This window comes from Chlorella variabilis, assembly GCF_000147415.1.
Source record: "Chlorella variabilis unplaced genomic scaffold CHLNCscaffold_6, whole genome shotgun sequence".
NCBI classification, from domain to species: Eukaryota; Viridiplantae; Chlorophyta; class Trebouxiophyceae; order Chlorellales; family Chlorellaceae; genus Chlorella; species Chlorella variabilis.
In genome coordinates, this window is record NW_005435082.1 from 1,600,348 (window position 1) to 1,625,322 (window position 24,975).

Sequence of the window (24,975 nt, forward strand, 5' to 3'; positions counted from 1 at the left end):
AAGAAGAAGGCGCGGGCGGGGCGCGCGGGGGCGGGGGAGGAGTTTGACGCCTTCTTCTACACCCTGGTCACACTGGACACGCAGGTGGGGTGGGGTGGGGTGGGGTGAGGGGTGGTGCGGTGTGGTGTGGTGTGGTGTGGTGGGGTGTGGTGGGGTGTGGTGCAGGGGGATGGGATGCGCGGGCGGGGTGTGCGTTTTGGTGGGCGGATCAATCCTGGCCACCACGCTGCCGTACCGCCCCGCCGTACCGCAGGAGGTGTACTTCAGCGCCAAGCGCCAGCAGTTCCTCATCGACCAGGGATACTCGTACAAGGTCATACCGCACCTGCTGGAGGCCGCGGGTGGGTGGGGGTGGGGTGGGGGCCTGGGGGCACACGTGGTGGTGGCGGTGGTGTGCGCAGGCGTGGCTGGGCGGCATGTGTGTGTGTGTGTGTGTGTGTGCGTGCGCGCGTGTGTGTGTGGCGGCTGGGCTCAGCGCCAGTGTTAGTTGGCGGCGTGGCGGATGGGTGGGGGACCTGTGCTCAGAAGTTAAGTTCAGTTGAGATGGTTGAGCGGGCGCACCGGGGATGGTGCCGCCCCCGACCCTGCCCGCTCGCCCACCCGCCGCACGCCGCCGCGCCGCCGCCGCAGGCGCGGAGGGCCCCGACGGCGGCGGGCTGCTGCTGTCGTCACACGAGGAACAGCTGGATGTGCTGGCTGCCATCCTGGCGGTCACCGATGCTGACCTGGCGGAGGAGGAGACCGATGATAAGGACGACATCGCCAACCTCGGCAAGAAGTGAGGGCGAAGGGGGCAGGGGGGTGTTTGGGCTGTTGGTTGTGTGGAGCAAGCAGCCTGCTGTTTTGATGTGAAGGCACCTCATGCGCACAAGTCCTGCAGCGCCGCTGCTGCCGCTTCCCCAGCCTCGCCCCGACCCGCCCCGCTCCCCCTGTGTCTCCGCCTGCCGTCCAGCCTGCGCCTCGTCCAGCCGCAGTGCATCCCATCCCCCCCCCACCCCACCCACACACCCCACACACACGCACACACACACGCTCCCACGCCTGCGCCTGCCTCTCCCCGCAGGTCTGCCACGCGGCGTGTGGTGGGCGACATGGCTGCGCTGTCGGGGGCGGCTGGCATGCGGTACATGGAGTACAGCACGGGGGCGGGCGGAGGGCAGGGCGGGCGCGCCCGGCCGCCCGGCGGCGGCAAGCTGGCCAAGATGGCGAAGAAGTATGGGTGAGGTACCGCGGCGGTACGGCCAACCGCAAAGGTACGGCTGGCGACCCCGCTGTAACCAGAGAAATAGGCAGCTGTAACATCAATAAATTCATTCGGCAATATGAACAAGTAGTGCTGTAGGAATCCAGACCAATCCATTTAATTACCCGCCTTTTCAACTCAACTCCTCGACCTGGTGCTGTGCTGCCAATGCGCCGCCTCTGTAACGCCTGCCCAGGCTCTGGCGGCCCGGATCAGTCGGCGGCGGCGCCTGGCGGGGCAAACCGTATGCCCGGCAGCGCCTGGCTGTCCAGGCTGGCAACCTGGGCGCTGATGGTCTGCCCTGCAGCCGGCACGGGAGGGCTGGCACCATCAGCCGGGGCCTCCATGCACCGCCGCGGCGCAGCACATGGTGTGTGCACATGCTGTGTGCAGGCACGGCTTGCCTGCCATGCTGGTCAGCTCTATGGTCAGCAGCCCGGCCAGCTCGCTGCGCCCGCCGTCGCCCTGCCACACCCACCTGCAGCTGGGGGTGGCGGCGGGGACCTTCAATAATGTCAACAGGTGGCACCCACATGCGCCCACCACGGCACCTCTCTCGCAATAGTCCACTGTCAGCTCATCCGCCCGGCAGCGCTCACCGGTGGTCGGAGTGGGACAGCGGCCGGCCAGCGATGCGGGCGCCCGCCAGCGGCTGCCCCGTGTTGCTGAACGTCACCGCCTGGTAGTGCTGGCTGCCGCCTGCGGCCGGGCGGCGAAAGTGATCGGGGAGCCTACGGGGCGCAGCGCTGGCCCCTGCTGCACCCAGGCTAAGGCTTCACTCCTCCCTGCGAAAGCGTGCGGCAGCTCAGCGCTCGCACCGGGCAGGACATGCATGTAGATGTCCCAAGCCACGCGCCCGCAGTCGGCAAAGCCCCACTCCACTGCCAGCGAGGGCGGCGAGGCGGCGCCCTCGGCCACGCCTGCCATCAGCCTGCGGCAGGCAGGCGGCACACATGGCTTGCAAGACCAATTGGTACCGACAGGTGCATGGCGGGATACCCCGTCGGGCTCCTGGAACATAGCCAACCATCATGCAAGATGCCCCGCTGGTCTGCCACCCACAGCATCCCAGCCAACCACAGCCGCAGCGCTCCTCCTCACTGCCTGACCTTAAGGCATTCGGGCTCATCAGCAGGTCGCCGCCGCCGCAGTGCCCGCAGTCGTCCAGCACGAGGAAGAGGGCGGCGCCGGTGCCGGCCGAGCAGGCGCTGGCGTTGGCGCAGGTGGCCTTGATGCAGCGGCCGCAGGCGGCGACGCCGCGGCTGTGCAGATCCAGCTTGACGGCCCCATAGTCGCTCTGCAGGGCATGCGGCCACCTGGTTTGAAGCATTCGTGCCAGGAAAGCAGGCAGGAAGGCTGCCACGCGAGCCACCTGAAAGTTTGGGGCGATGCCCGACAGGCCGCAGGCCAAGTCCCTGCATAAGCGGGAACGGCGAGCGGCATCGGTTGAAACGAATGATGCCTGTGAATGACTGCTGGCTGCAGGCAGGGTGCGCGTGCGCTCACCCAAACTCGCGCCACGACGGCCAGGAGCCGGCCCGGGCGGTGCCCGAGAAGCGCTCGCCGCCGGCTGCTGCCGTGGGGCCCGGCTCGGCTTCGGCCCGTCCAGCTGGCATCTCTGCCGCCGGCGCGCTGGGATCTGCTGCTGCAGGTGCAGGAGGCTGGACCAGCGGCGTGGGGAGCGGCAGCGCCTCTACTGCCATTGCCGGTGGAGCTTCTCCCTCTGGCGCAGGCGGCGCAGCGGCCGGCATGCCAGCGCTTAGCTGAGGTGGCTCCTCGCCTGGCGCCTGGGCTGCCATGGCTGGTTCAGCTGCAGGGGGCTCGCCGGCGGCAGCGGGCCCCACTGCTGCAGGCTGCAAGCTCTCCATGGCAGGGGCTGCGGCCTCTGCCCGAGGTGGAGCCGGAGGCGGCATGCCTGGCTGCATACGGGGGTCCAGCTGAGCAGCTGGCGCCTCGGCTTCAGGCGGAGGGGGCTCGAGCGGGGCCACTTCAGCTGATGGTGCTGGGGCTACGGCAGGGCTCAAGTCCTCCTCAGCAACCTCTGCCACAGCTGCAGCCTCTGCCGCTGGGAGCGGCTGCTCTGTCGCCGGGGCTGCCTGCTCCTCCGCTGGTGGTGCGGCTGCTGCGGGGCGTGGCGGCTCCGCCGCTGGCGCCGCTGTCGCAAACGCCACAACCTTGGGCGGCGCAGCAGTTGCTGCTGCCTCAGCTGCGGGCACCAGGCTGATGGGGGCACCCAGTGGCGCCGCAAGCAAGCCATTAGCTGGTGCGGCCAGCAGGCCGGTCACCGGTGCCAGCACCAGTGCTTGCTCAAAGGCCTTGATGACTCCCGCCTCTGCCCCCGCCTGCTCCCCTGGGCCTGCCTCATCGTCCTCGTATGCTGGTTGCTCTGGTGCTGGTGCTTGGGAAGGCTGGGCATGCCCCACAGCTGGCGCTGTGGGCAGGGGAGCGCCGGGATAGACTGCATGCACAGCCAGCAACAGTCAGGGCAAGTGAGGCGGCGCAAGCGGCTCTTGGCAGCAGGCCAGCACAACAGCACCTGCAGCTTGCCTGAGCCCCAGGGCTGACACGGCGTGAGCTGCCAGGCGACTGGGAAGGCGTTTGAGGGAGCCGCCGGCTTGCTGCTCAGCTCCCTGTGGGCGACGGGCAGGCCATGGAAGCAGGCGGGTGGTGCACTCGAGCGCTACCAGCAGCGAGCGCTACCAGAAGCGAAGCTTCACGGCAATCCCATCCAAGCAGCGCCAGCACAGAGCCATGCCGCTGGCTCGCCGGAGCCCCACCTGAACACGAAAGAATTCAGCTGCACATCCCCGGGGCCGCAGGCGGCGCCGCAGTCATCCACCACCGCCGCTGCGAAGGGCACGCCGCCAGCCGCCGGCACTGCTGCTGAGCAGCAGGAGCGCAGCAGAGGGCGGCGCCATTTGCTGCTCAGACGCCCCACCCACTCACCCGTAACGCCGTGCTCCAGAGAGGCGCAGTGGGCAGTGCTGGTGCAGCGCAGCATCATGCACCTGCAATGCAGGGCTTGGCGGTGCGAGGCTTCCTGTCAATCACAGTGTTTTTGTTAACCGCCATACGTGGGGATTCACTAGTGGCAGCGCTCGCCTGCCGCAGGCCTCTGGGTGCAGGGCTATGTTCACTGCCGCGAGGTGGATGGTGTAGTAAGGGGAGACGCCTTGCTGGCGGCAGGCCATGGCAGCCGTATCATTCTTCTTTATCCACTCGGGGAGGGATGGCGCGAAGCTGGCGGTGCCCGCCTGCTGCAGGGCCGTGGCAGCGGAGCTGGCCGCTCCGGCAGTCAGAGCAACGAGCGCGGGGACCGCGTCGGCAGCTGGCAGCTGCCGCAGGCGGCGGAGGGGCACAGTGCTGCCGGATTGGGGGCTGCCGCCGCCAACCTCGGCAGCGGCGCCTGCTGGGCCTGGCTGCTGTTTGGCGGCTTCATCTGTTGCTGGTGCAGCTGTAGCCGCCAGTGACAACGCCAGCAGCAGACGCAGGGCGGTGGGCACCAGCCCTGCACGTCCCAGCATGGCTCTAGTTGGGGAGATTGGCAGAGTGTGGCTTCACTCAGTTGCGGTTACAGGCTACAGAGCAGAGAAAGCTGAGGTCAGGAAGAAAGCACAGTTCTTGGAAGCCACAAGGTTTATAATTTTGCTTGAATTTGAGCACAGATGCATAGGCAAGAGGGATAGAGAAGTAAAAATTGGCAGAAGATTGTAACGAAACATCATCAGGACACATTGCTGCTGGGGAGTGCAGCAGGCACCAGCAGGCGGAAGCTCGCTGTCAAGCTTTGATGCACTGGGACACGTCTGTGTTGGGGTTTACGCCCGCCGGGCCTGCGGCAGGGACAACGCAACGAGGGCAATGTCATGCTCGGCACCGCAGCGCAGCGACAGCCCCGAGCAGCAGCAGCAGCAGGTGGCGCTTACAGCAGTAGCGGGTGCTGCCGAGCAGAGAGCGGCGGAGCATGAACTTTGTGGTCCGCTTCTTGTACTCCCAGTTAGCGCGGGCGGTGGTGTTGCTGCACGGGGCGAGGCAAGCAGCAAGGTGAGGGCCAAAGCCTGTTTGCGCGGGGCAACGTTGCAGGTCGATGGTGTCGCAGGCAGCGTACCAGGCTTCGCAGGTGATGCTGTCCTGTGAGAACTCATCGGAAGGGCCTGCAGGGAATGAAGGCGAGAGGAGGTGGCGTGTTGTGTGCGCATGGAAGGTACCACCACATGCACACACCATCCAGCGCGGCGCCTAAGGCAGGGGGCGCAGCTCACATTTTGTGCACTCCCAGGCCCCTGCATGCGGCGGGAGCACAGCGGCACCACATGTCAGTACAGCCGGCAGGAAGGCAGCCCGGCGGCGCTGCAATGAACCGCGGCCTGCTTGCTGCAGCCGGCTGCTCCTCGCCATCGGTTGCGGCCACTGAGTTTCTCGGGCAGGTCTGCAGCAGGTGGCAGCGCGGCAAGTGGCAACAACCAGTGGGCACACTATCCTGGAGCGACGGCACAGATCAGATGCGGGCACGAGGCAGCTCCCTCACGGCGGGCTGCAGCGCTGCCAGCCCGGCCGCGCCACACTCCCACCAGCAGCTCACCCAGCAGGTGGATTTGCCGGTGGTCGGAGCATACGTGCCCGCCTTGCACTTGCTGCACTTGGTGGATCCCGTCTTAGAGGCTATGTGACCCTTGGGGCAGGGGCGGCACAGCGCCCTGCCCGTCTTGTTGGTCGCAGTGCCCACCGGACAGGGGATGCACGCGGTCAGGCCTGCAAGAGGGAAGGCAGCCACGGGCAGGCAGCGTCGATGCTACACTGCCAGCCTGCCGTAGTTCGCTCAGCATCTGAGTCAGCAGGGCGGCACTGCGCCCATCTGAGGCCACACACCCGTCACGTTGGCAAAGCTGCCGGCGGCACACGGCGTGCACGCGGTGGCGCCGGTTGCAGCAGTGTAAGTGCCGTTGGCGCAGGGGGGGCAGTTGGCCGTGCCATTCGCAGCATTCGCCGTGCCAGGCTTGCAGAACGTGCAGTTGGTCTGGCCTGCAGGGGCGCGGCAAAGGATGTAGAGAGCCAAGGCACGTGTGGCGCCAGGGCAACGCAGCGGCGCCAGCCAGATCAGCAGCAGCACCACCCGCCCCACGCTCCGCCCCATGCTCACCCTCCAATGGCTGCTCCATGCCGACCGGGCAAGCACGTTGCACTGTGGTACCTGCAGCCGTGCAACGGCAGGCCAGAACCAGCAAGTGATTGCCCCGCCCGTACTGTGCCACACAGCAGCCAAGCATGCCGGCTGTCCAGCAGGCCTCCCTCACAGCTCACCTGTCACGTTCACAAAGTAGCCAGGCCAGGCATTCGCACATGCCTCGGGCTGGCTCTTAGACCCTGCGGGCGCCAGGGCAATGCAGTCAGGGTGCAGCAGCCCGGCCTGGTGACCCAAGGCAGCCAGTCCCGCACGCTGCGCCCTGCTGCGCCCTGCTGCGGGGCCCGCAAAGGGTCACCTGTGACGAGCCTGCACTCACACTTGGAGAGGATGCAGTTGGTGCAGCGCTTGCGGGCAAACGTGCCCGCCTGGCAGGGCTTGCACTCCGCCTGCCCCAGGTAGGGGTTGTACGTGGCGTTGCGGCACGGCCAGCAGGCAATGATGTTGCCAGCTGCGCGACAGACATGCACAGAAGGCTGTGTCATGGCAGCAGGCAGGGGACAACGCCTTCAACACTGCGGTGCCGCGGCGTGGCGGTGCGGCAGGCAGCCACATACCTCCAGTGCGGGCGTTGTACGTGCCATCGCTACATGGATTGCAATCGGTGACAGAGCCAGAACCTGCAGTTGAGATAAGGGCAGTGTGGGCATGCAGCAGCATGAAGGCCATCCCGGGATGCAGGGGCTGCGACGGGAGGCCTCGAGACCCGTTGCCGAGTTCTTTCTTCCCGCCGCCCACCTTCATCCGGATTGTACGTTCCGGACGGGCACTCAAAGCATTCGTACGTCATGGTGTTGTTGGTCCACGTGCCTCTCCGGCTGAGCAGGTGGGGAGCAGGGGCCAGGGGCGGCGGCACACGGCAGGGTTGGCAGGCCGAGCTGCCACGGCAGCTAGAGCTAGGCAGGCGTGCGGTGCCACAATCCAGGCGCACACGCAAGTGCCTGGCCCACCCAACCGCCGTGGCGCTCACCAGTTGGTGCACGTCTTGTTGAACGTGAACTGCCCCGCCTTGCAGGTCAAGGGAGCCGGCTGCAGCGGCAGCGCAGCAGGCAGCGCCCGAGTTGGAACAGCAGGCGGCCAGGCGGCCAGGCGAGCGGGGGCGGGGGCGGGCCAGGCCACCTCAAGGCTGGCGGCAGCAGCGCCACCGGCGGCCGCCGCCGCCGCAGCAGCAGCTCACGTCGCACTGCGGCACCGTGCTCTCCACGATGGTCTGCGTCCAGGTCTGGCTCCAGAACAGAAAGTTGAGGCCAAACTCCAGGGTGAAGTGGCCAGAGCCTGCGCAGCGGGATCCTCCAGGGTCAGCAGCGTACGGTAGGGTGCTGGACGAGGCATGGTGGCATGGCACATGGTAGGGTATGGGGCATGGCAGGACGGGGAGGGCATGCAGCACGCGCGGCGTGTTCCGGCCCGCAGCCTCCCGCTGCACAGCAAGGCGAGGCACGCACCCCTCCTGCCTGGGCAGGCCGGCTGCTCCCTCGCCACAGCCACCCAGCCGCCGCCCAGCCGCCGCCACACCTCCACCCGCCCCAGCGCTCGCCTGCCTCCCAGGCGCAGTAGTCCTGGCACTTGAGGGACCAGTCCCAGCCCTTGGTGTTGGTGGAGTTGCGAAAGAAGTTGCAGAGCGTGTTGTCCTTGTTGTCGTGGAACTGGGGCAGGGGGGGGGGGGGGGGCAGAGGGAGAGCAGGCACGGATGGTGGGCGGAGGGAGGGCTGGTACCGCCCTCCTCCTGGCGCCCATCATGACCCGAGGTGCCGCGGCGGCTTGTGCAGCCAGGCTAGGTAAAGCGCGGCAGGCTGCCGCGCCCCACCTGCATCTTGATGTTGGAGCCCAGGCTCGCTATGATGGCCGTGGAAGCGATGCTGAACTGCACCTGCAGCCCACAAGCAGGCAGGGGCAGGCGACAGGGCACAGACACTCGTCAGCCGCTTGCCCTGCTGCTGGCGTCAGTCCGCGGCGGCGGAAGGAGGCACCAGGGGGTATAGCGTGATTGAAGTGTGGCTAGCGCGGCGGTTCCCCACTCAGCAGCGCTGCTCTGTGCCGCTGCGTGCCTGGCTCTTCAGCGGCCACCAGGTGGCGTCAGGGCCGGAGCAGATGCCATCCAGGCCGACCCACTTCAATATCTGCAGACAGGCGGGTCAGACCAGGCGGGTGGGCAGGCAGAATGCAGCACACATGCAAGGGGTGTGATGTGCGGTAGGCAGGGGTAGGCATGCATCCGTCGTCACCTTGCCGAATGTGCCGAGCTTGAGGCAGACATTCAGGGCCACGTCAAAGTGACTGTTGGTGGCCAGGTCGTCAACGGCCTGCAGCCACAGCGCAGAGGGCAGGCAGGAGGCTGCTTGGTGGCATGCACGTGTGGCAGGAGGAGAGGCACGGCCTTGGCATGCCCACACGCCGAGTGGGGCAGGATCCGCGGCAGCTGCCCTCCACGTACCACGGCCATGCTGAAGTTGGTCCTGCTCTGCTTGAACGTCAGGCACTGCGCCTGCTCCTGCACGTCTGCCCCGCACAGCTCCATCGTGTCTCCAGTCTGCATCGCAGAAGAAAGAACAGGGAAGAAAGTCAGAGCAGCAGCTATCGAGCCCAGCCAGCCGGCCACGGCGGCGGCCACCAGGGCACGGCACTTCGGCAGCAGCTGCCGCTGCCTCGTGCCCACGCCGCTCACCACGCTGATCGTGGGCGTGCAGCCGTTGATGAGGAGCTGCAGGGTGAGGAAGGTGCCGGCGGGGGGCGGCAGCGGGAACTTGCAGGAGATGCCGCCGCACCTGCAGGCAGCAACGCACCCGACCGGCAGGCAGGTCAAGCCACCACAGGTGAGGTCCCTGGGCGAGGCAAGGCAGCAGTCAAGGGGCAGCCAGGGGTGGTGGTGGTGGTGAGCTTGCTCAGATGCGGCACCGGCACCGGCACCTTTCGGTGAAGAAGCCCAGCAGGTCTGAAAACTTGCAGCCCGTGCGCTTCTTCTTCTTGGTGCCAGCCTGGACTGCCGCCAGCGAGCGCAGCGATGCCAGCCCCTCCGGCCCCCACCACTCCTCCCCCAGCCCGCCGCCGTCGGCGGGGCCGTGCGGGGCGCCGCGCTCCAGGGCGTCGCCAAACTCAAGGGAGTCCAGCAGGCCGCGGGCGGCCCGCTTGACGGCGGTCAGGTTCCGGGGAGCGGCCAGGTCTGCCTCGAACACTTTCTTGCCCTCTATGTACCTGCAGAGCACGGCAGCTGCCAGGTCAGGCCGTGGGGGCAGCACGTGCGGGGTTGCACAGGGCAGGCACCGAGCGGCTGCCTCGGCAGATGCTGCGCAGGAGGGGGGCGCAACAGGGGCGCACATCAGGGCGGAGCACTCGGGCCAGGGCCGCTTCCGGTCGCAGGTGCAGTTCTTGGCCTGCAAGCAAATGGCGACAGTGGCGCCAGGTCAGCGCCAGGTCAGCGCACACTCTCGCCAGGTCAGCGCCAGGCCAGCGCACACCGCGCGCCAGCCTGGCGCCGCCAGCAGGCGCGGCGGCCGCCCCCGCCGGCGCCGGCATCCCGGCAGCGGCGGCAGCGCACCGCGGCCGACATGGAGGTCCTGTTGGCGTCGTGGCACAGCTTGGCCCGGCCCTCGGGAGCCTGCACAGCGGCAGCAGACGCCGGCCGCAGGAAGGCGCAGGAGGAGATAAGCGCTGCGCCGCCTGCTGCGGGCCGGCGGCAGGCGCAGATGTGCAGATGCACGAGCCTGCCCGTTGGAGCCCTGAGTTGCTGGGCGGCCCCAAAGTGTGCTGCAGCCCCGCGCCGCCCTACCCTGGTGGCGTTTGGCAGCACGCCGCTCTGCTTCATCACTGCCACGGTGCCGGGCTGGGTGAGGAAGGCGGCGAAGGAGTCCACTATCTTCTGGGCGGTGGCGCCGACGGGGATGCCCAGCCGCGCGGCGGCGCTGCCCGAGGATGAGGCGTGCAGCCGCCTGCCGCTCTTGGTGCGCCCTTCCTCTGTGGCGTTGATGGCGGCAACCAGGGTGGCGCCCAGCGCGCTGCGCGGGCGGGCAGCGGGGGCGGCGATCGGCGGCCGGGCGGCGCGGCAGGTGCGGCGGCCCTTGGGCGCGGGGCGGCAGGCAGGCCTGCTGCGCGGGCGCCTCACCTGATCTCCGTCTTCAGCTTGGCGGCCACTGTCTTGGTGTCGTTGTCGGCGGCGGCAGACGCAAACAGGCGGCCTGCGTTGCTGGTCGCCACCGAGGTGCCCGCCGCCGCCTCGATGTTGGTCAGCAGCTGCACCACAGCCTGCACCTTCTGTTCGGTGACCATGACAGTGGATGGCAGGGAGGCGGCGGCCAGCACGCGCCTGCCCCTCGCGATGGCAGCAGGCACAAGCACCGGGGGGTGAGCGGCAGCGGTCGGCGCTGGCGGCTGCCTGATGTGCGCGCGCGCGACGCATGTGCAGCCAGCACAGGGCACACTCCCAGTGCAATGCACAGCACTCGTGATGGCAGGCGCAGGGCGCGGTGACTGCGCCCCCTCCGCCTGACGCCGCCGTTGGTCCTGCCGGGGGCAGAGCCTGCATGCTGCCCGCCCACTCAAGCGGCCGCAAGCCTCTGCCGCGTGTTTTACTTGCCGTTGGCCACCTGCCCTGGGCCGCTCACCTCTCCGCTCCCGCGAGACCGGACCACAGCGCCAGCAGCAGAAGCAGCACCCTCATCTGCGGCGGGGCAAACAGCTTCACCGCAATGCGGGGGCTGCACTTGTGCTGTGGCGGCGGCGCGGGCTGCAAAACCCGCGGGGCAGCGGGGCTCCTCACCGTCTGCGCCCTGCCCAGCATACACACAGATACGTGTGTGACGCTGCAGAAACCACTCTAGTTGCAGTTAATCCGGGGGCCCGGCGAAGTTGGTTCTGTGCCAGGGCACCCGCCAAGGTGGCGGGGCTGGCGGGCAGCCTCCAGCCTGAATGTGCCCCAACCCTGCCGCTAGCCCTCTGAGTCAAGGTACAAATGCATGCGATTCGTGTGTGCTGGGGGATCTATGGTGCAGTGGTTCATGGGGACAGCGATGGCGGGATCGACAAGGAGCGGCATCAAGCCAGCAGGCACCGCCGGCGCCAAAGCGCCGAGAGGCTGGCCTCGGTGGCTACATGCTCATGCCCACCTTTTAATAGCACATTAAATGAATTCAGCTCTGCCCATATAACACTCTACCAGCAGGTCTAGCCTGCCTAATACAACCCGCCGGTGCTCAGCGGCGCCGCGCTCACTGGCCTGAAGCCGCGCGGCCAAACTGAGCGGCGAGCTCCAGGTTCTTCAGCTTGCTGCAGCGGACGGCGGGCACCAGCCAGGGCCTCGTTGGCCGGGGCAGATAAGCACATGGATGTATGATTGCGTGCATGCAGACGATGCGCTCGGCACCCAGCACGGCACGGGATCCTCGCATGCACCGAGCGCAGCGGCAAGGGAGCAGCAGGCGCACTCACGTGACCCTCACGCGAAGCACCTCCCTGTTGCTGCCCAGCAGCGCGATGTTGAAAGGACCACGCGGGTCGATAGCCTGAGGGGGGACAGGGTGATGTGCGGGCAGGCAGGCAGCCGCTTGGCAGCCTGAGGCTGGCCAGCCGAGGAGCGGGGAGCGGGCAGCATGCATGGGTATGCATGCTGGGCCCTGCTGGGCAGCAGTGCTGCCTGGCAGTGAGCGTGCCGGCAGCTGCTGCCTGGCTCACATTGCCTGGGTTCCACTCCCACCAGTTGGAGGTGCCGTGCTTGAGACGCTCGCCGTTGATCTGCACCGCGGTGATGGGCTGCAGGGGGCAGCGCGCACGGAACGGCGGCTGACCTGGCAGGCACGGTGTGGCCCATGCCCACGACCAGGCACTCAACACTGACAGGAAATGCACACCGCGATGCGCTTGTGGCACTGGCAGCTGCCCGCCCCGCGTGCTCACCACCCGCGCGTTTGCAAAGTTGAATGCCTGGTAGTATGCGTTGCCGCCCTCCTTCACCAGCATCCAGATGTTGCCCTCGATGAGCGGTGCGCAGTCCACGTAGTCCCAGCTGACCTGCAGGGGCAGAGCGGCGAGGCGCTGCTGTCAGCCAGCGCGGCCCCAGGTGCAGGCAGCGTGGCGCACGGGTCCAACAGGGCACCGGTGGGGCAGCGAGCAGGATTCGATGCTACGCAGGTGCTGGACAGCAAGTGCCACAGTGCGGCAGGCTGGGCGCGCCTCGAGGGTTGGGTTGATGGAGGGCTCTGCGCCGGTGAGGTTGGCAAAGGCGGGGATGGCCAGGCTGATGTCGGCATTATAGCAGTCGCCTGGGGCAGCAGAGAAACCAGGGTGTGCTGTGTGTGTGTGTATGTGTGTGTGTGTGTGGCAGGGGCGAGGCGAGGCAGGCAAGAGCTGGTGGTGGCTGCGCCCTGGGAGCAAGGCGAGCCCAGGCGGGGGCGCATGGCCGGCCGGCCCACATGGGTGCGGCAGCAGCACAGCAGGCGAGGCAGGCAGCCAGGGAGGCGCGTACCGCAGAGGTCCACCACCTGGGCCACAATGGTGCCACCCGCCTCCAAGCACCCCTTGTCGTCGCACTGCAGAGGAGCGGGAGGTCGAAAAGAGACCCGCTGTGACAGCGGGGCAAGCTCTGGATGGTTGTGAGGAGTGTGGTAGGGCTGCACGCCTGCCCGCCTGCGCAGAACACGGAGGCCTCCCCCTCTTGCCTGGATCTCCACGCAGCGCCCGCAGGCAAAGCCACGGGAGTAGACGGAGGAGCCCACGCCGATGTAGGCGCCCCGGAAGTCTGGGTCCACGTGGCCAAAGCCGCAGCCCAGGCCCATGGCGCCTGTGGCGGCGATGGGCGCGGGCTCATAGGCGCTGATGGCGGTGGCCTTGAACTTGAGGCGGGGCAGCTCGCCTGCGGGGCAGGTGTGTGAGGGGGCGCTGGCAGGGGAGCAGGGGAGCAGGCCAGGGGCCAGCCAGTGGCTGGTGACGGGGCAAGGTGGGGGGGTTGCGGGCAGGCGGAAGTTGGGCAGGCACCTGAGGCGGCCTCGGGCAGCAGGCCAAAGGAGTCTGCCTGCCCGTCGGCTCCAGCGCCAAGGTCCTCCTGGGAAGCAAACTGCAGGCAACGGGTCGCACATCGGTGCAGGGCTTCAAGAGGACTGGCTCACTGAGGCGGCAGCGGCGGCGGGGGGCGCCAAGCCTCCGACGTTGCTTGCTCAAGCTTGCTGTCTGCCCCACTCTGGCTGTTTCCTGGACTAGCACCCACCTGCTCCGCCTCCGCAGAGTCCAGAAAGCCCGAGGCCTCCAGGTCACTCAGCGCCTGGGCATCGCTCACAAAGCCGGGGGTGGCGTCGGCGCGGCTTGCCGCCTGCTGCGCCGCCACCGGCGCTGGGCGGGTGGATGCCGCCAGCAGGCAGCCCAGCAGCAGAGCGGCTGGCCACCCCACAGGTCGGCTGGTCATGTTGTCAGGGTGAGAGAGAGGTGTGAGCTGGTGGGAGAGAGGTGGGCGCAGGAGGGGTGGCTGGCACGAGTGACCCGTTGCACCTGCTGTTCCCCACGTTACCTGTCGATGAAAATAACAGCAAATGAGACGCACAGATAGAACGCCAGAGCCCTCGGCAGATGTTCTTGGATAAATCGTGGCTGAAATTGCGGCAGTGCATGTACTGCCGCATTTTGAAACCCAAGAGCTCATTACCTAATGGTGAGTGCTCTCAACAGCATATTAGATGCCCACGGATGCCATTCAAGCCAGGCAGAAGCAGCGCCCTCGTGAGCAAGTGGCGGTTGGCGGCGGCGGTGGCACTGCCGACGGTTATCAGCAGGGACATGTGCCTGTTATGTAGGAAGTATTACCCACTGATAACTATGGTACAAAGCACATGTACAGGAGCACCCTTCCATGCGAGCGCCAAAATTTGGCTCTAGTACGCTACACAGGTGCACGCCACGTGGCTACGCTAGGCGCTAAAAGTTGATGCCCAGGTCCTGGGACTGCAGCGACTGCAGCTGCTTAACCAGCGTCTGGCCGCTGGCGCCCGTCAGCACCAGCCGGTAGGGCGGCGACAGCAGGATGTTCTGGCCGGGGCTGTTGAGCTCCCAGAACCCTGCAGGGGGGTGGTGCGCCTGGTGGGCTTTGTGTCTGGTTGGCAGGGCAGGCATGGCAGCTTACATCGTGGTGCTCTCCAAGGCAGAGCATTCCGCCAGTTGCCCTGCCACACGCGCAAGGCAGAGGCCGGGCAGTGGCATGTCCCGTGCGGCTCCACTGGGGCTCACCGTAATCTGTTCGCTGCAAGTCCAGGCCCCCGATGGAAACCGACCTGCACATGCGGCAGCTCTGAGCTCTTCCCCTTGCTGCATGCGCATGGCAGGCGGCAGCGCTGCGGCTGTGCGCCACCGGCCAGAGGCATTCCTGGCGGCCCAGCGGCGGCGCCGTGCGAGCTGCCGCCTGGTGGCATCCTCTCCACGCACCTGAGCAGCTGCCTGAGGTTGCTGAAGTTGAAGGCCAAAAAAGTGGGGGAGTTGTTGCTGCCGGCCAGCATCTTGATGCCGCCTGCACCCGCGCCAGGCGGCGGCGCACACTCCCAGTCGAGTCCCGCTGGCAGCAGACGATCGGGGGCACTGCTGTGCGCCCTCTATGCCCAGGCCAATGCAAGTATGCGTGGCCACACACCTTGGATGAGCGGGGCGCAGGACTCAAAGGCCCAGGCAACCTGAAGTTTGGGGCTGATGTTGATGTCGACATCTGTCAGGTTTGCGAAGCCGGGAGCACTGACCTGCAGGTGGCAGAGCGGGGCGGGCACGGACAGGGCCAGCGGCGAGATCTGGTGCCACGCCTCCAGGCAGCGCCTGGCGTCTGCTGCCGCCTGCTAGCAGCAGCGCGCAGGAGAGCAGCGGGCACCCCACCTGCCCCCCCTGCCTCACCAGCAGGTCCTGGCCCTGGCAGTCCAGGCAGCTGTCCGCCACCATGAAGGAAGCATTGCGGACTGCGCATGCCAGGCACAGAGTACAGGAGGCAGCGACTGCTGGCTGGAAGGGTGGAGCGCAGCGCAAGCAGGCGGACAGGCGCCAGCCCCAGCAGAGGCAGCAGGCGGGCCCACACCGGCGCTGGCAGCACAAGGACAGCCAGCCAGCTCACTCAGGGGGTCCAGACAGACCGAGTCCACACACCAGATGCGGATGCAAGCGCCGCATGCCGCCCCGCCTTGAAACACCGCCTCGGGCAGGCCTGCGGCATGCAGGCGCAGAGTGAGCAGCAGCGCACTGCTTCTCCTTCTGCTGCTGCCGCCGCCGCTGCGGGTGCCGCTGCATGCTGCCGCCGCAGCTGCTGCTGCTGCACGGTGCACAGGCAGCGCGTCAGCAGGCACGTCCTTGTGCAGGCGCCCACCCGCAAAGTTGGCTGCAAAGTAGTCTGACAGGTATCCCATCCCGCAGGCCATCTCCACCCCGTCAAAGTTGCCCACATTCCTGCAGGGGTGCAGCCCACGCGGTGCGCAGGGTGCCGGCATCAGCGGAGGCGCCTGCGTGGCTCGCAAGCTGGGCTGGGCGACTGAGCGAAGCTCCGATATCGGCGGCCGCCTGCCCCTGCAGGCACCGCCCCCAGGGAGGACAGGGGGCAGCGTTGCAAGCAGAATGCGCTGGCCTGCATGCCAGCTGGCTCGGGCCCGCTCACCTACGGACGCTGACGGTGGCCAAGCCCTGGCGCAGCTGCCGCAGCCGAGGCAGGTTGGCCTGCTGCTGAGGGCTGAGCTCGATCACAAAGTCGGGTGGCGGGTCCAGCAGGCTGATCAGGCTGGCTGCGCCAGGGGGGTCAGGCAGGCAGGGTGATAACTGTCAGCCACAACGGGCGGTCTGCTCAGGCGCCGGGGTGGGAGGCTGGTGCTCAATGCAGCAGCAATGGCAGCATCAGGCAGCATCAGCCAGGCATCGCTCACAAAAGTTGGTGCGCTGGGGCTGCTCAGGGGTAGCGCCAGCTGGCGCCGGCTCGGCCTGCGCGCCAAGCTCTTCTGCCCCGCCGAACACCGGGGTTGCTTCTGGCCCTGCCTCGGGGCCCGCGCCTACTGCCCCCAGGTCAAATGGCGGCAGGGCAAGCGCGGCAAAGCCGTCCTGCTCCACCTCTGGGGCGGGGGCTGCCCCCAGCACCGGCAGCAGTGCGGCCTCCACACCAGGTGGCCCCAGCTGTGGCGGCGGGAGTGCCTCTGCTGCTGGCTGCAGCGCAGCCGGTAGGAGAAGGGCGGCCTGCCCCAAGGCTGGCTGCTCTGCTGCCGCGGGCGGGAGCCAAGCAGGCACCGGCAGCGGCGGCAGAAGCACGGCCGCCGCATCGCCGCCCTCTGCCTCCGGCGTGACGGCCAGTGCGCCAAACGGATCCTCTGCCTGCTCTGGAGCAGGAGCAGGAGCCGCTGCCGCCACCTGCCGCTGCTCGCGGTCGATGAGAGCAGCAAGCGGCGGGCCCTGAGCTGCCTGCCCGGCGCACCGCCTGCCCAGCAAGCCCAGCAGCGCCGCCAGGAATGCCACTGCACCGGCAGCAGCCAGTGTTGGGCCTGCCGGCGCTGCATCGCGAGTTTGTGCGTGGCCGGGTGGCTAAATCTCTCCCAGAGGCGACCACTGCTTAGCGCCTGCCAGGCAGTGAGTGCTCTGCCCAGCCCTGGGGCTGGTAAGAGGCGTTTCCAACTCGAATTGGTGAGGCACATCGTTTGTTGAGCTCTACAGCCCTAGTATGGGACTGCCCAAATTGTACTGCCTGAACTAAACTCAGATAGCAAGCCCCTCCACTGATGCTGCGAACAACAGGAAAGCAATGAGGAGAGGTAATAGATGGGAAAAAACAAGCCGGGCTCTACTTCCCCCTCTGGTCTGCCTGCCGCCAACTGCCGGTTCGCCATCGACACCACCAGCTGGTCTGCTCACGCGGCCTATCATAGCAGGGTGACTGTAACACAGGAGCCACCAGCTGTGCAACATCAAGACACGTCGATGTGCTCGCCATCCCTGGGCGGCCCTGCCACCCTTCTGTTGGTTGCTCAAGCCTTCCGATCTGGGCAGCACAGGCGGGCAGGGATGGAGGGAGGTGAGCAGGCACAGTGGCTTGGGCAGGCCCTTTGCGGAAGGCGCGCACCAACCGCCGTTCACAAGCACATGTGCCCGCTAAGCCGGCAAGTCACTTGCTGCCGCCTCCGCATGCCCCTGCACACTCACAGTAGACGGCATGGTGGCCCGCGGCCCTCACTGCCTCCTTGTTGGGCTTGGTACGATAGATGGCACAGCTCCTGGCGCTGATACCAAACCGCACACACCCGGTGGACGTGCGGCAGACCTTGCAGCAGGCGGCATAGGTGGTAGCGCCCCGCACGACGAAGGCGGGCTTGTCATCGAAACGGGACCCACGCACAGGCTTGCTGCATTTGCGCTTGAAGCAGCGAGGCGCTGCAGGGCACCGGTAGGGCAGGGAAAAAGGAACGTGGGGGATGGGCAGTTGCGCATACAAGAGGCGAGGTGGCCGGGGCTCTTGCAGCCAGCCTGCCTCACCAGCAGCCGCGCTGACTTCCTGTGCTGCGGATGCGCTGGCCAGCAAGGGGCACGTCTGGCACCTGCACACACCAGGAGCGCATCCAGGAGCCTGTGAGATCCTCGTGCTGGCCAGTCCCTGGACACACCTCACACACACATGTGCACATGAAAACCATCTGGTTGCCACGCACTGGTCGGCCGCTGAACACGGAGCAACCCACAGCAAGCCACAGCACCTGACTTTCCATCCAAACGAGTCGTAGCAAGTCTTCCAGTAGTCCCCGCCCCCGTCGCCGACCTTATTGCGGTCAAACAATACTTGTCCCACTTCGCATTCGCCTGCAGCACAGAGCAGCCAGCACTATGCATGGGCTGCTGCTGCACTTTCCACCAAGTGCAGTCTCATGCCATCCCATGCCAGCTGCTAGCCTGCTGGGCAGGCGCCTCGAACACACCAACTGCTAACCAGGCATGCTCATTGTGTGCTCCTTACCTGCGCAAAGCTTTGCCGAGCCCAACCTGCAGCCCAGGCAGGGGTGCGAGCAGACCAAGAATCGGGGCGCCTGCCAGCAAGGGTACTTGTGCTGCAGGCAGCGGCTGCAATCGGCTGCAGTCAGGCGGTGGCTGCCACTCACCAGGGGCCGGGTGCGTTGCACTTGCTCCTGTCATAAACTGGGATGCGGCACGACTCGCAAAGCATGTGGTTATAGGTGCCGCTGCTGCAGAGCGTGCCATCGCCGTACCGATCTTTGGCCACCAGCATCTCTCCAGGCAGGCAGCTGTCATAACAGGCCGGCGCTGTGCCCCGCCTGAAGCAGGAAACATTGATCCACAGTTAAGACAGCACGACTATCAGCAGCGCAGCATAGGGTTGGCGGCGGCAAGGAGGGCAGAGTGGAGGCGTGGTGAGGGAGGGCAGCAGCAGCGGGCTGGCTGCCCTGCGAGGCCTCTGCTCCCCCACCCATGCCTTACCAGGTGTAGGAGCATCCGTTGCACTCCTTGCGATCGCACAGTTTGCAGAGCACCTTGCCAGTGCCGGTGATGCACTTGCTGCCAAAGTATGCGTAGTCGTGTTCAGATACAGTCTTTTCATTATTCTTCATGTCAGAATCCGCAATCTGGGTCCATCCTTCAGGGCAGCTGCCCCTGCAGTTGGGCGCGGTGCCATACCTGCAGCAACGTTCAAAGGGCAAAAGCGCTGTGCCATCGCCGACACATGCGGGGGACCACACGGCGGCATCGGTCGCAGGAGCGGAACGTGCGCTGCATTCAGGAGCATACATTCAGGAGCAGCTGCGTCGCATTGCTGGGAGGCCAGCCACAGGGCACCCACCAGCGCAACACACACTCATCAAGCTTGGGCTGGCACAAGGCAGTCCTGTGTTACAGTCACCCCGCTATGATAGGCCGCGTGAGCAGACCTTGGGCAGGGGGCACACATGATCAAGGGGCATCAAGAGAGGGGGTGGACCATGGAGCACCCTCTCCATGGCTCCGACCACCCTCCCCCCAGCTGAGCGTCCCAGGGACACCCCACCCTGGCCCCGCTCCCCGTCCTGCCGGACACGCAACCCCCACAACGTGGTGGGGGACGTGGGGACAAGGAGCAGAAGTGCAGGAAGTAGGGGCCCTGAGCCTCGGTTCGACGTTCGGTGCGTACGTAGGCCCATCCCTCACCCAGTTTGGGGCATAACTCCTTCATTGTGGCCACCTCTTGCTCCTGTTGGGAAGGAACAAGAGATGGCTTTGCTCATCAACTGCTGAGGACCACGGCAGCCTGCTCTTGCAGGCCTCCGACCACTTGCCTTACCGTCAGCCATCAATCTCCGCGTACCAATCCCTCGCGAACCCCTCAATAGGTAGAAAGGGATCTCTGTGCAGCCGCTGGGAGCGCGGAAGGGGAGGCTGTCGTAAAGGTAAAGGTAAAGGTAAAGGTAAAGGTGGGGAAGAGCCTCCACAGGCTTAACTTCCCGGTTTTAACGTCTAGCTTTAGACCATTATTTGACCTGCCTGACGCGCCAAGTGCAGTACCCCCCACTAGTAGTGAATGGGTCCCGGGGAGGCCTGTGCCGTAGCCTTGGCGATTCTATTAGGCGTTCCCGAAGGAATTGGCTTGGATTGGCGCTGAGCCGGTCAGCTATGCCGCGTCGTAGCCGAATGCCAGGCGGACAGACCCTGCCAGGGCGCACAGGCCCAGCAGCAGGGCGATGCGCCGAGTGCCCAGACAGAAGCGCATCATGGGGCCGGCGGGGGCTGCAGATATGAGGGTGGCACGCAAAAAGCAGCTTGATGTCGACAAGGCCGCAGCCACACAAAAAAACAGGCTGCGGCGGTACTGTCGCCGGGTGGCGGCGGCAAGGCGGGCCACACACGCTCAGGGGCTCGCCAGCTATCTGATCCTCCTTCCTGCACCACAGGGGGCCGCTCACGAAGCAGGCAGCTGTGAGGCGGCAGGTCGGGGCGCGCTCCTGCAGGCGCGGGGCGGCAGCAGGTCGGTTTTGGGGCTGCCACAAGAGCATCATCTGTATTTGTGGGCTTGTGGGCCGCCACATCCGCCTCGAACAAATTGACGCTCAGCTCAAGCCCTCTGTACACAGCGCGCACCTTGCTAGCTTTTATCGCACAGATTGCGTGGGGCTGCCGCGAGCTCTGTTTCTTTATCTGAGGGTTGTGCGGGGACGCGGCCCGCACGTGGCACTTGGGATGGGCAGACAGGCTCGCCTCTATCTGTGGCAACAGACAGAGAGGTCAATGATTCGCAGTTGTAACTCTGAAGAGAACTCTAGCCTTTCCCGCAAGTGCATGCAAGGCAGGGAATCTTCCTGGCACTGACCGGCTGGCGCGCCGTACTGTACCCCCACCAAACATGCGCCCACAACTGCACAAAAAACTGCACAGCTAGTGCTTCCTGCAGACTGTTGTGACATCGATAGGATCATGTGCAGAACATGGCAGAGGGCACCGCTTCTGGGCTGGTGGGACGGCTCGCATCCAACTTCTGCTCACTGTCATCGGTTCCGCCGCATCTCTGCTCCTGTTCGAAGCGCTGCAACTGCTGTGCTTGGGCCACAGTACTGCATGGCACAGCAACACAGAGACGCTTGGTGCAATAAGAAGTCTTGCCGCCAGTGTCAACAGGCAGGGAGGCAGGCAGCAAAAGGAGGATGCACACCTGCGCACATCACGAGCTCCCGCCTTGCAGATTTCGCACAGCGGCAGCAAGGGCCATGGATCCTCCATCTGAGTCTGCACACAGAGTCAGCAGCAGCCAGCGGCCACGGCACAAGGTTCTGCAGCACAGATATCGATACCGCGAGCAGCGCAGGAGGCTGCCAGCATGGCCAGCTTTTTTCTGCAACGCCAGCGCTGTCGCCTGTGCCTGGGTGTGGGGACTGCCAGCCAGCTCACCGCCACTTCGTCGCAGCCGAGGAACAGTATGGCCATGAGGATGTAGGGGACCACCTCTGTCACGACATTCTCAATTTCGGCAATCTCGGCCCAAATACCAAACGGAAGCAGCACCTGCAGGCCCAAGGCGACCGGAGCCAGCGGCTTTTGCTATGCTTCGCGCCAGGGCGGGCTGGAGCAAAACTCACCAGCCAGATGATAAGGAAGCCGGAGCTCAGCTGGGTGAGGCTCGCCGAGATGGGCGTCTGGCGCAGGCGCTCGCAGTCGTCTGCGCTGCCCACCCCCGTCCCGATGGCATAGCTAATGTCGCCAACCAGCTTGCACTGCGCACAAGTGGCAGGGTGGGGTTGGTTGGCATGCAGGCTGGCTGGCAACGCTGGGTACATGACGGCATGTCTGCTGCTGCGACGGTGATGGTGGTGGTGATGGTTGTCCTGTGTAATCAGTGTGTGGATGGACGGGGGACAGGCAGGCGTGGCGGGTCCAGCCTGCCAGCACAGCCGCGCCAGCGGCTTCACCTGCTTGGGGTCCAACCCTGCCGCGAGCCGCTTCAGGGCAAGCGATGCCACCAGATGCGGCTTGGGCGCGGTAGCCATCAAGTCCAGCTCGCCCCGGCTCAGCAGCGCTGCCGCCTCGGGGGCCAGCGCTGTGTCATGGCCCACCAACTGCAGCAAACTGCGCCAGCAGTGCGGCGCAGGAAGCGCGACTGTGGCCAGACTTGAACGTGGCTGTGGCCACTGGGCGGGACAGCAAGCCGCATGTTCCAGGCAGGAATCCGTGCACACCGCCCAAGGTAGCCCCACCTATACTGCCACACAATGGCCCACCGCACAAACTCGGCCACTTTAGCAGCGTCAGCCCCGCCGGCCGCCACTGACTGAACGATGTTGGTGCACTGGCTGGACACGTTGCCAAAGGCATGCCGCGCCACCTTCCTGAGTGCATGGGCCCCATCCAACACACAGCGAGGAAAAGTCAGCTGGCTGCACGGGCCCGCTGTCCGTTGTTGCATGCACGTACCGACGTAGAGGGGTTGGTGTTCCCATCCCTCACTTACATGCGATCGTAGCCCTGGGACATGCGCAGCGACAGCAGCAAGGACAGCACAAAGGAGCAGAGCTGGAAGATCGTCCTTGTTGTTTGATATGCGTCCAGGGCCCAGAGGTTGGGGCAGCAGGTCGCCCTGCACAGCCAGCCAGCAAGGCAAGATTAACATGGAAACCACATGGAAACCCACCCCCCATGGAAACCTCCACCACGCACCTCATGTACTCCCATGCCAGCACCATCAAGCACACGAGCGCTGATACAGAGAGGGGCAGCATGATGTTGAAGAGGATGTGAGAGGGCGGCCCAATGTAGCAAAATATTGCGGCAATCCAGCGGCGCTGGGATTTGTGCTGGGCCCATTGCTGGGACGTCCACAGCTTAGATGTGTCTGGCCTGCGTGGCGGCGGGCGGCGGCGGTGGCGGCGGCGGAGAAAGAAATGTCACAGCGTGATTACAACTCAGCGGCAGCTACATGTGGACGTTGCTCAGCAAGTCCCAGCGTTGCAGCAGTGCTGCTCAAGTAACCAGTTCAAGCACCCCACCCGTTTGGTGCGTATCCATGCATTTACCTCCTTGAGTAAAACAGAGAGTGGTACAGCGCGAGGAGAGGCGCCATAGGACGAAAAAGCCTGCCAGGCGGGAGCTCCCATCTCGCGCTCCCAAGGCGCGGCATCGTGTGTGATGACAGCGGCACAGTACTCAAGGAATCACATGAGGAGGGCGAATTGAACGGATGTTATCATGTTATGAATAAGGAGCCTGTTGTTGTGTGTGTAGACTGACGTGGCCTTGCATGTCAATTCTGCAGGCGGGAAGGGCTGATCGGTCAGAAAGGCCCTCCAGGCAACAGGCTGCTGCGTTGTCGCACCAGTTCCTCACCCCCCTGCCTTCTCAGCACTGCACCCTACCCCAGGTGCCCCCTCCCAGTCTCCGTTCGCCTCCCTGAGCAGGTGCGGGACTCTTGTGTGGACCTGCAACTCCATTTCAGCCGTCCCGGCTGGAGGCTGGAGCGGGGGCCTGCAGGGGCACAAGGCGCCGCCCCGCCTGCCGCTCTCGGCCATCGGCACCGTGGATTAGGGCTGCTGCTTATCAGTACCTTTGCCTGACCTTGCGCAGCACCTCCTGTCAGCAGGTGTCTGAATAGCGCCGCTCGTTGCCCTCGCTCCCAATGCCTGCAGATTTTTTCTGCTGCCCTATGGCCCACTGGCTGCCCCAATCGCTCTTCCTGGCTGCCGAGGCCGGCGACGAGGCTGCTGTGCGTGAGCTGCTGGCCCTTGGCACCCCCGCCGACGCACCCAACGGTGCCGGCGAGCTGCCGCTGCATGCCGCCAGCGCATGCGGTCACACGGGCGTGGTGCGGCAGCTGCTGGAGGCTGCCCCGGGAACAGCATCCGCTGCCAGCTGCTTCGGCAGCACGCCCTTGCACAAGGCTGCAGCGGCGGGCCACCTGGATGTGGCAAGGCTGCTGTTGGAGGCCGCGCCGGCCACAGCGTCAGCAGCATTGGCCAACGGAAAGACACCGCTGGCTCTGGCCACGCAATTCGGCCACGCAGACGTCGTGCAGCTGCTGCTGCTGCCCGCGCGCGCGGTGACCTGAACAGATTTGGCACCTTTTCGAATGAAGCTCCCCTTCTGACCTGGATCCACCCCAACCACTTGAGCAATACGTGGTGTTGTACCCTTTGAGCACTGTTGTATAGCCGATTTCATATGATGCCTAAACCCTGTTTCTGTTTGACAAAGAACCCGTCTGATGCCACCCCAGCGAGGCATGCACACAGGGGCGTGGGTTGGCTGGACCGTGTGCCAGGGCCAGCGTGCACGAGTACGCAAATGGCCGACTCACTTCTGCGAGCTTCAGTGCTTTTCCAGATTGGTGCAACCATGATGGCAGCCATGATGGCAGTGCGGGCCGCGCGACAGGGAGGTGCGGGGTGAACCAAGGTAGCGGCTGATGCGAGCCGGCATCTGCGCTGCATCCCTCCTGTCCGTTGTGGCTGTCGTTGCAGGCATTGATCCGCACAGGCGGGGTGCCGGCACCCGGCAGCATAGCGCAGGCGGCAGCAGCAGGGGGGGTGCCGGCAGTCGGGGGCGGGCGGCGGCGGGCGGGGGCGGCGGCGGCAGATACCCCATCGTTGCCGGCCGCTGCCGCTTGACAGCTGCAAATGTGCAACCTTCACATGCAACAAGTGATGTTGCAAACACGGTTGAGGTGATGCCGGCCGAGCTGAGCACCTGTGGGGGACGCGGCCCGCCACCGGGTGCCATCGGGCTGTCTCAATGCCATCGGGCTGTCTCAATGCCATTCTGCCAACCTATACATCACCGATTCCACTGGATCCCCTTCCCAGAGCGCTGTCCGGCCAGTTTCCAGTCAGCTCCGGTCAGCTACCAAACCCGAAGCTTCGAAACGGGGACTCCCGTCTGCATTGCCCCGCTTGGCAATCGGACTTGTCGGGGCAGGGCAGCCTTTTTAATGACAGAAATCCCGGAGGATCCCCCGCGATCGGCCATCTGCCATCTGGCACCTGGCGAAACGCGTCACGATTTGGCGGCGCCCTATAAAAGCGGCCTCCACACCAACCCGACACCATTCAATCCACTCTTCATCCTTCCCCAACTCTCTCCCCGCCCCCTAGCCCCCTGCCCACCACCCCCC

The 24,975-nt window shown here is 65.8% G+C and overlaps 5 protein-coding genes across 5 annotated transcripts in view; 2 read left to right on the top strand and 3 right to left on the bottom strand.

Annotated features, from left to right (window-relative positions):
* The window catches only part of CHLNCDRAFT_57434 (hypothetical protein), a gene marked incomplete at its 5' end in the record, with an annotated part of 7,108 nt that extends 5,667 nt beyond the window's left edge, over positions 1–1,441 (top strand). The window contains 4 exons of the mRNA XM_005849131.1: positions 4–84; positions 254–341; positions 631–778; positions 1,064–1,441. Coding sequence (XP_005849193.1) covers positions 4–84; positions 254–341; positions 631–778; positions 1,064–1,223 — 477 coding nt within the window. The 3' untranslated portion in view covers positions 1,224–1,441. The remainder of the gene's footprint in view (positions 1–3; positions 85–253; positions 342–630; positions 779–1,063) is intronic.
* A 14-nt stretch (positions 1,442–1,455) lies between these two features.
* CHLNCDRAFT_143878 (hypothetical protein) lies at positions 1,456–4,244 on the bottom strand (the record flags this gene model as incomplete). Its single annotated transcript, XM_005849328.1, has 10 exons — positions 1,456–1,544; positions 1,624–1,721; positions 1,843–1,942; positions 2,062–2,174; positions 2,353–2,540; positions 2,616–2,658; positions 2,750–3,674; positions 3,809–3,873; positions 4,021–4,090; positions 4,190–4,244. 10 exons carry the CDS (start codon positions 4,242–4,244, stop codon positions 1,456–1,458), a joined length of 1,746 nt encoding a protein of 581 aa, XP_005849390.1.
* Positions 4,245–4,801: 557 nt separating this feature from the next.
* On the bottom strand, positions 4,802–11,227 carry CHLNCDRAFT_57435 (hypothetical protein). The gene is made up of 24 exons (XM_005849329.1): positions 11,179–11,227; positions 11,024–11,079; positions 10,525–10,652; positions 10,192–10,417; positions 9,961–10,020; positions 9,741–9,796; positions 9,333–9,617; positions 9,091–9,190; positions 8,860–8,955; positions 8,651–8,728; positions 8,233–8,295; positions 7,941–8,071; positions 7,603–7,744; positions 7,396–7,454; positions 7,164–7,243; positions 6,983–7,045; positions 6,724–6,876; positions 6,545–6,607; positions 6,384–6,434; positions 6,113–6,265; positions 5,826–5,995; positions 5,506–5,672; positions 5,170–5,261; positions 4,802–5,076 (listed from the first exon to the last, which is right to left on the bottom strand). Exons 4-24 carry the CDS (start codon positions 10,225–10,227, stop codon positions 5,024–5,026), a joined length of 2,151 nt encoding a protein of 716 aa, XP_005849391.1. The 5' UTR covers positions 10,228–10,417; positions 10,525–10,652; positions 11,024–11,079; positions 11,179–11,227; the 3' UTR covers positions 4,802–5,023.
* A 7,599-nt stretch (positions 11,228–18,826) lies between these two features.
* CHLNCDRAFT_143882 (hypothetical protein) lies at positions 18,827–22,555 on the bottom strand (the record flags this gene model as incomplete). Its single annotated transcript, XM_005849330.1, has 8 exons — positions 18,827–19,028; positions 21,031–21,104; positions 21,267–21,380; positions 21,455–21,589; positions 21,785–21,941; positions 22,070–22,201; positions 22,324–22,449; positions 22,530–22,555. 8 exons carry the CDS (start codon positions 22,553–22,555, stop codon positions 18,827–18,829), a joined length of 966 nt encoding a protein of 321 aa, XP_005849392.1.
* Positions 22,556–23,511: 956 nt separating this feature from the next.
* CHLNCDRAFT_143883 (hypothetical protein) lies at positions 23,512–23,913 on the top strand (the record flags this gene model as incomplete). The annotated part of the gene is made up of 1 exon (XM_005849132.1): positions 23,512–23,913. One exon carries the CDS (start codon positions 23,512–23,514, stop codon positions 23,911–23,913), a length of 402 nt encoding a protein of 133 aa, XP_005849194.1.
* Between the last annotated feature and the right edge of the window lie 1,062 nt (positions 23,914–24,975).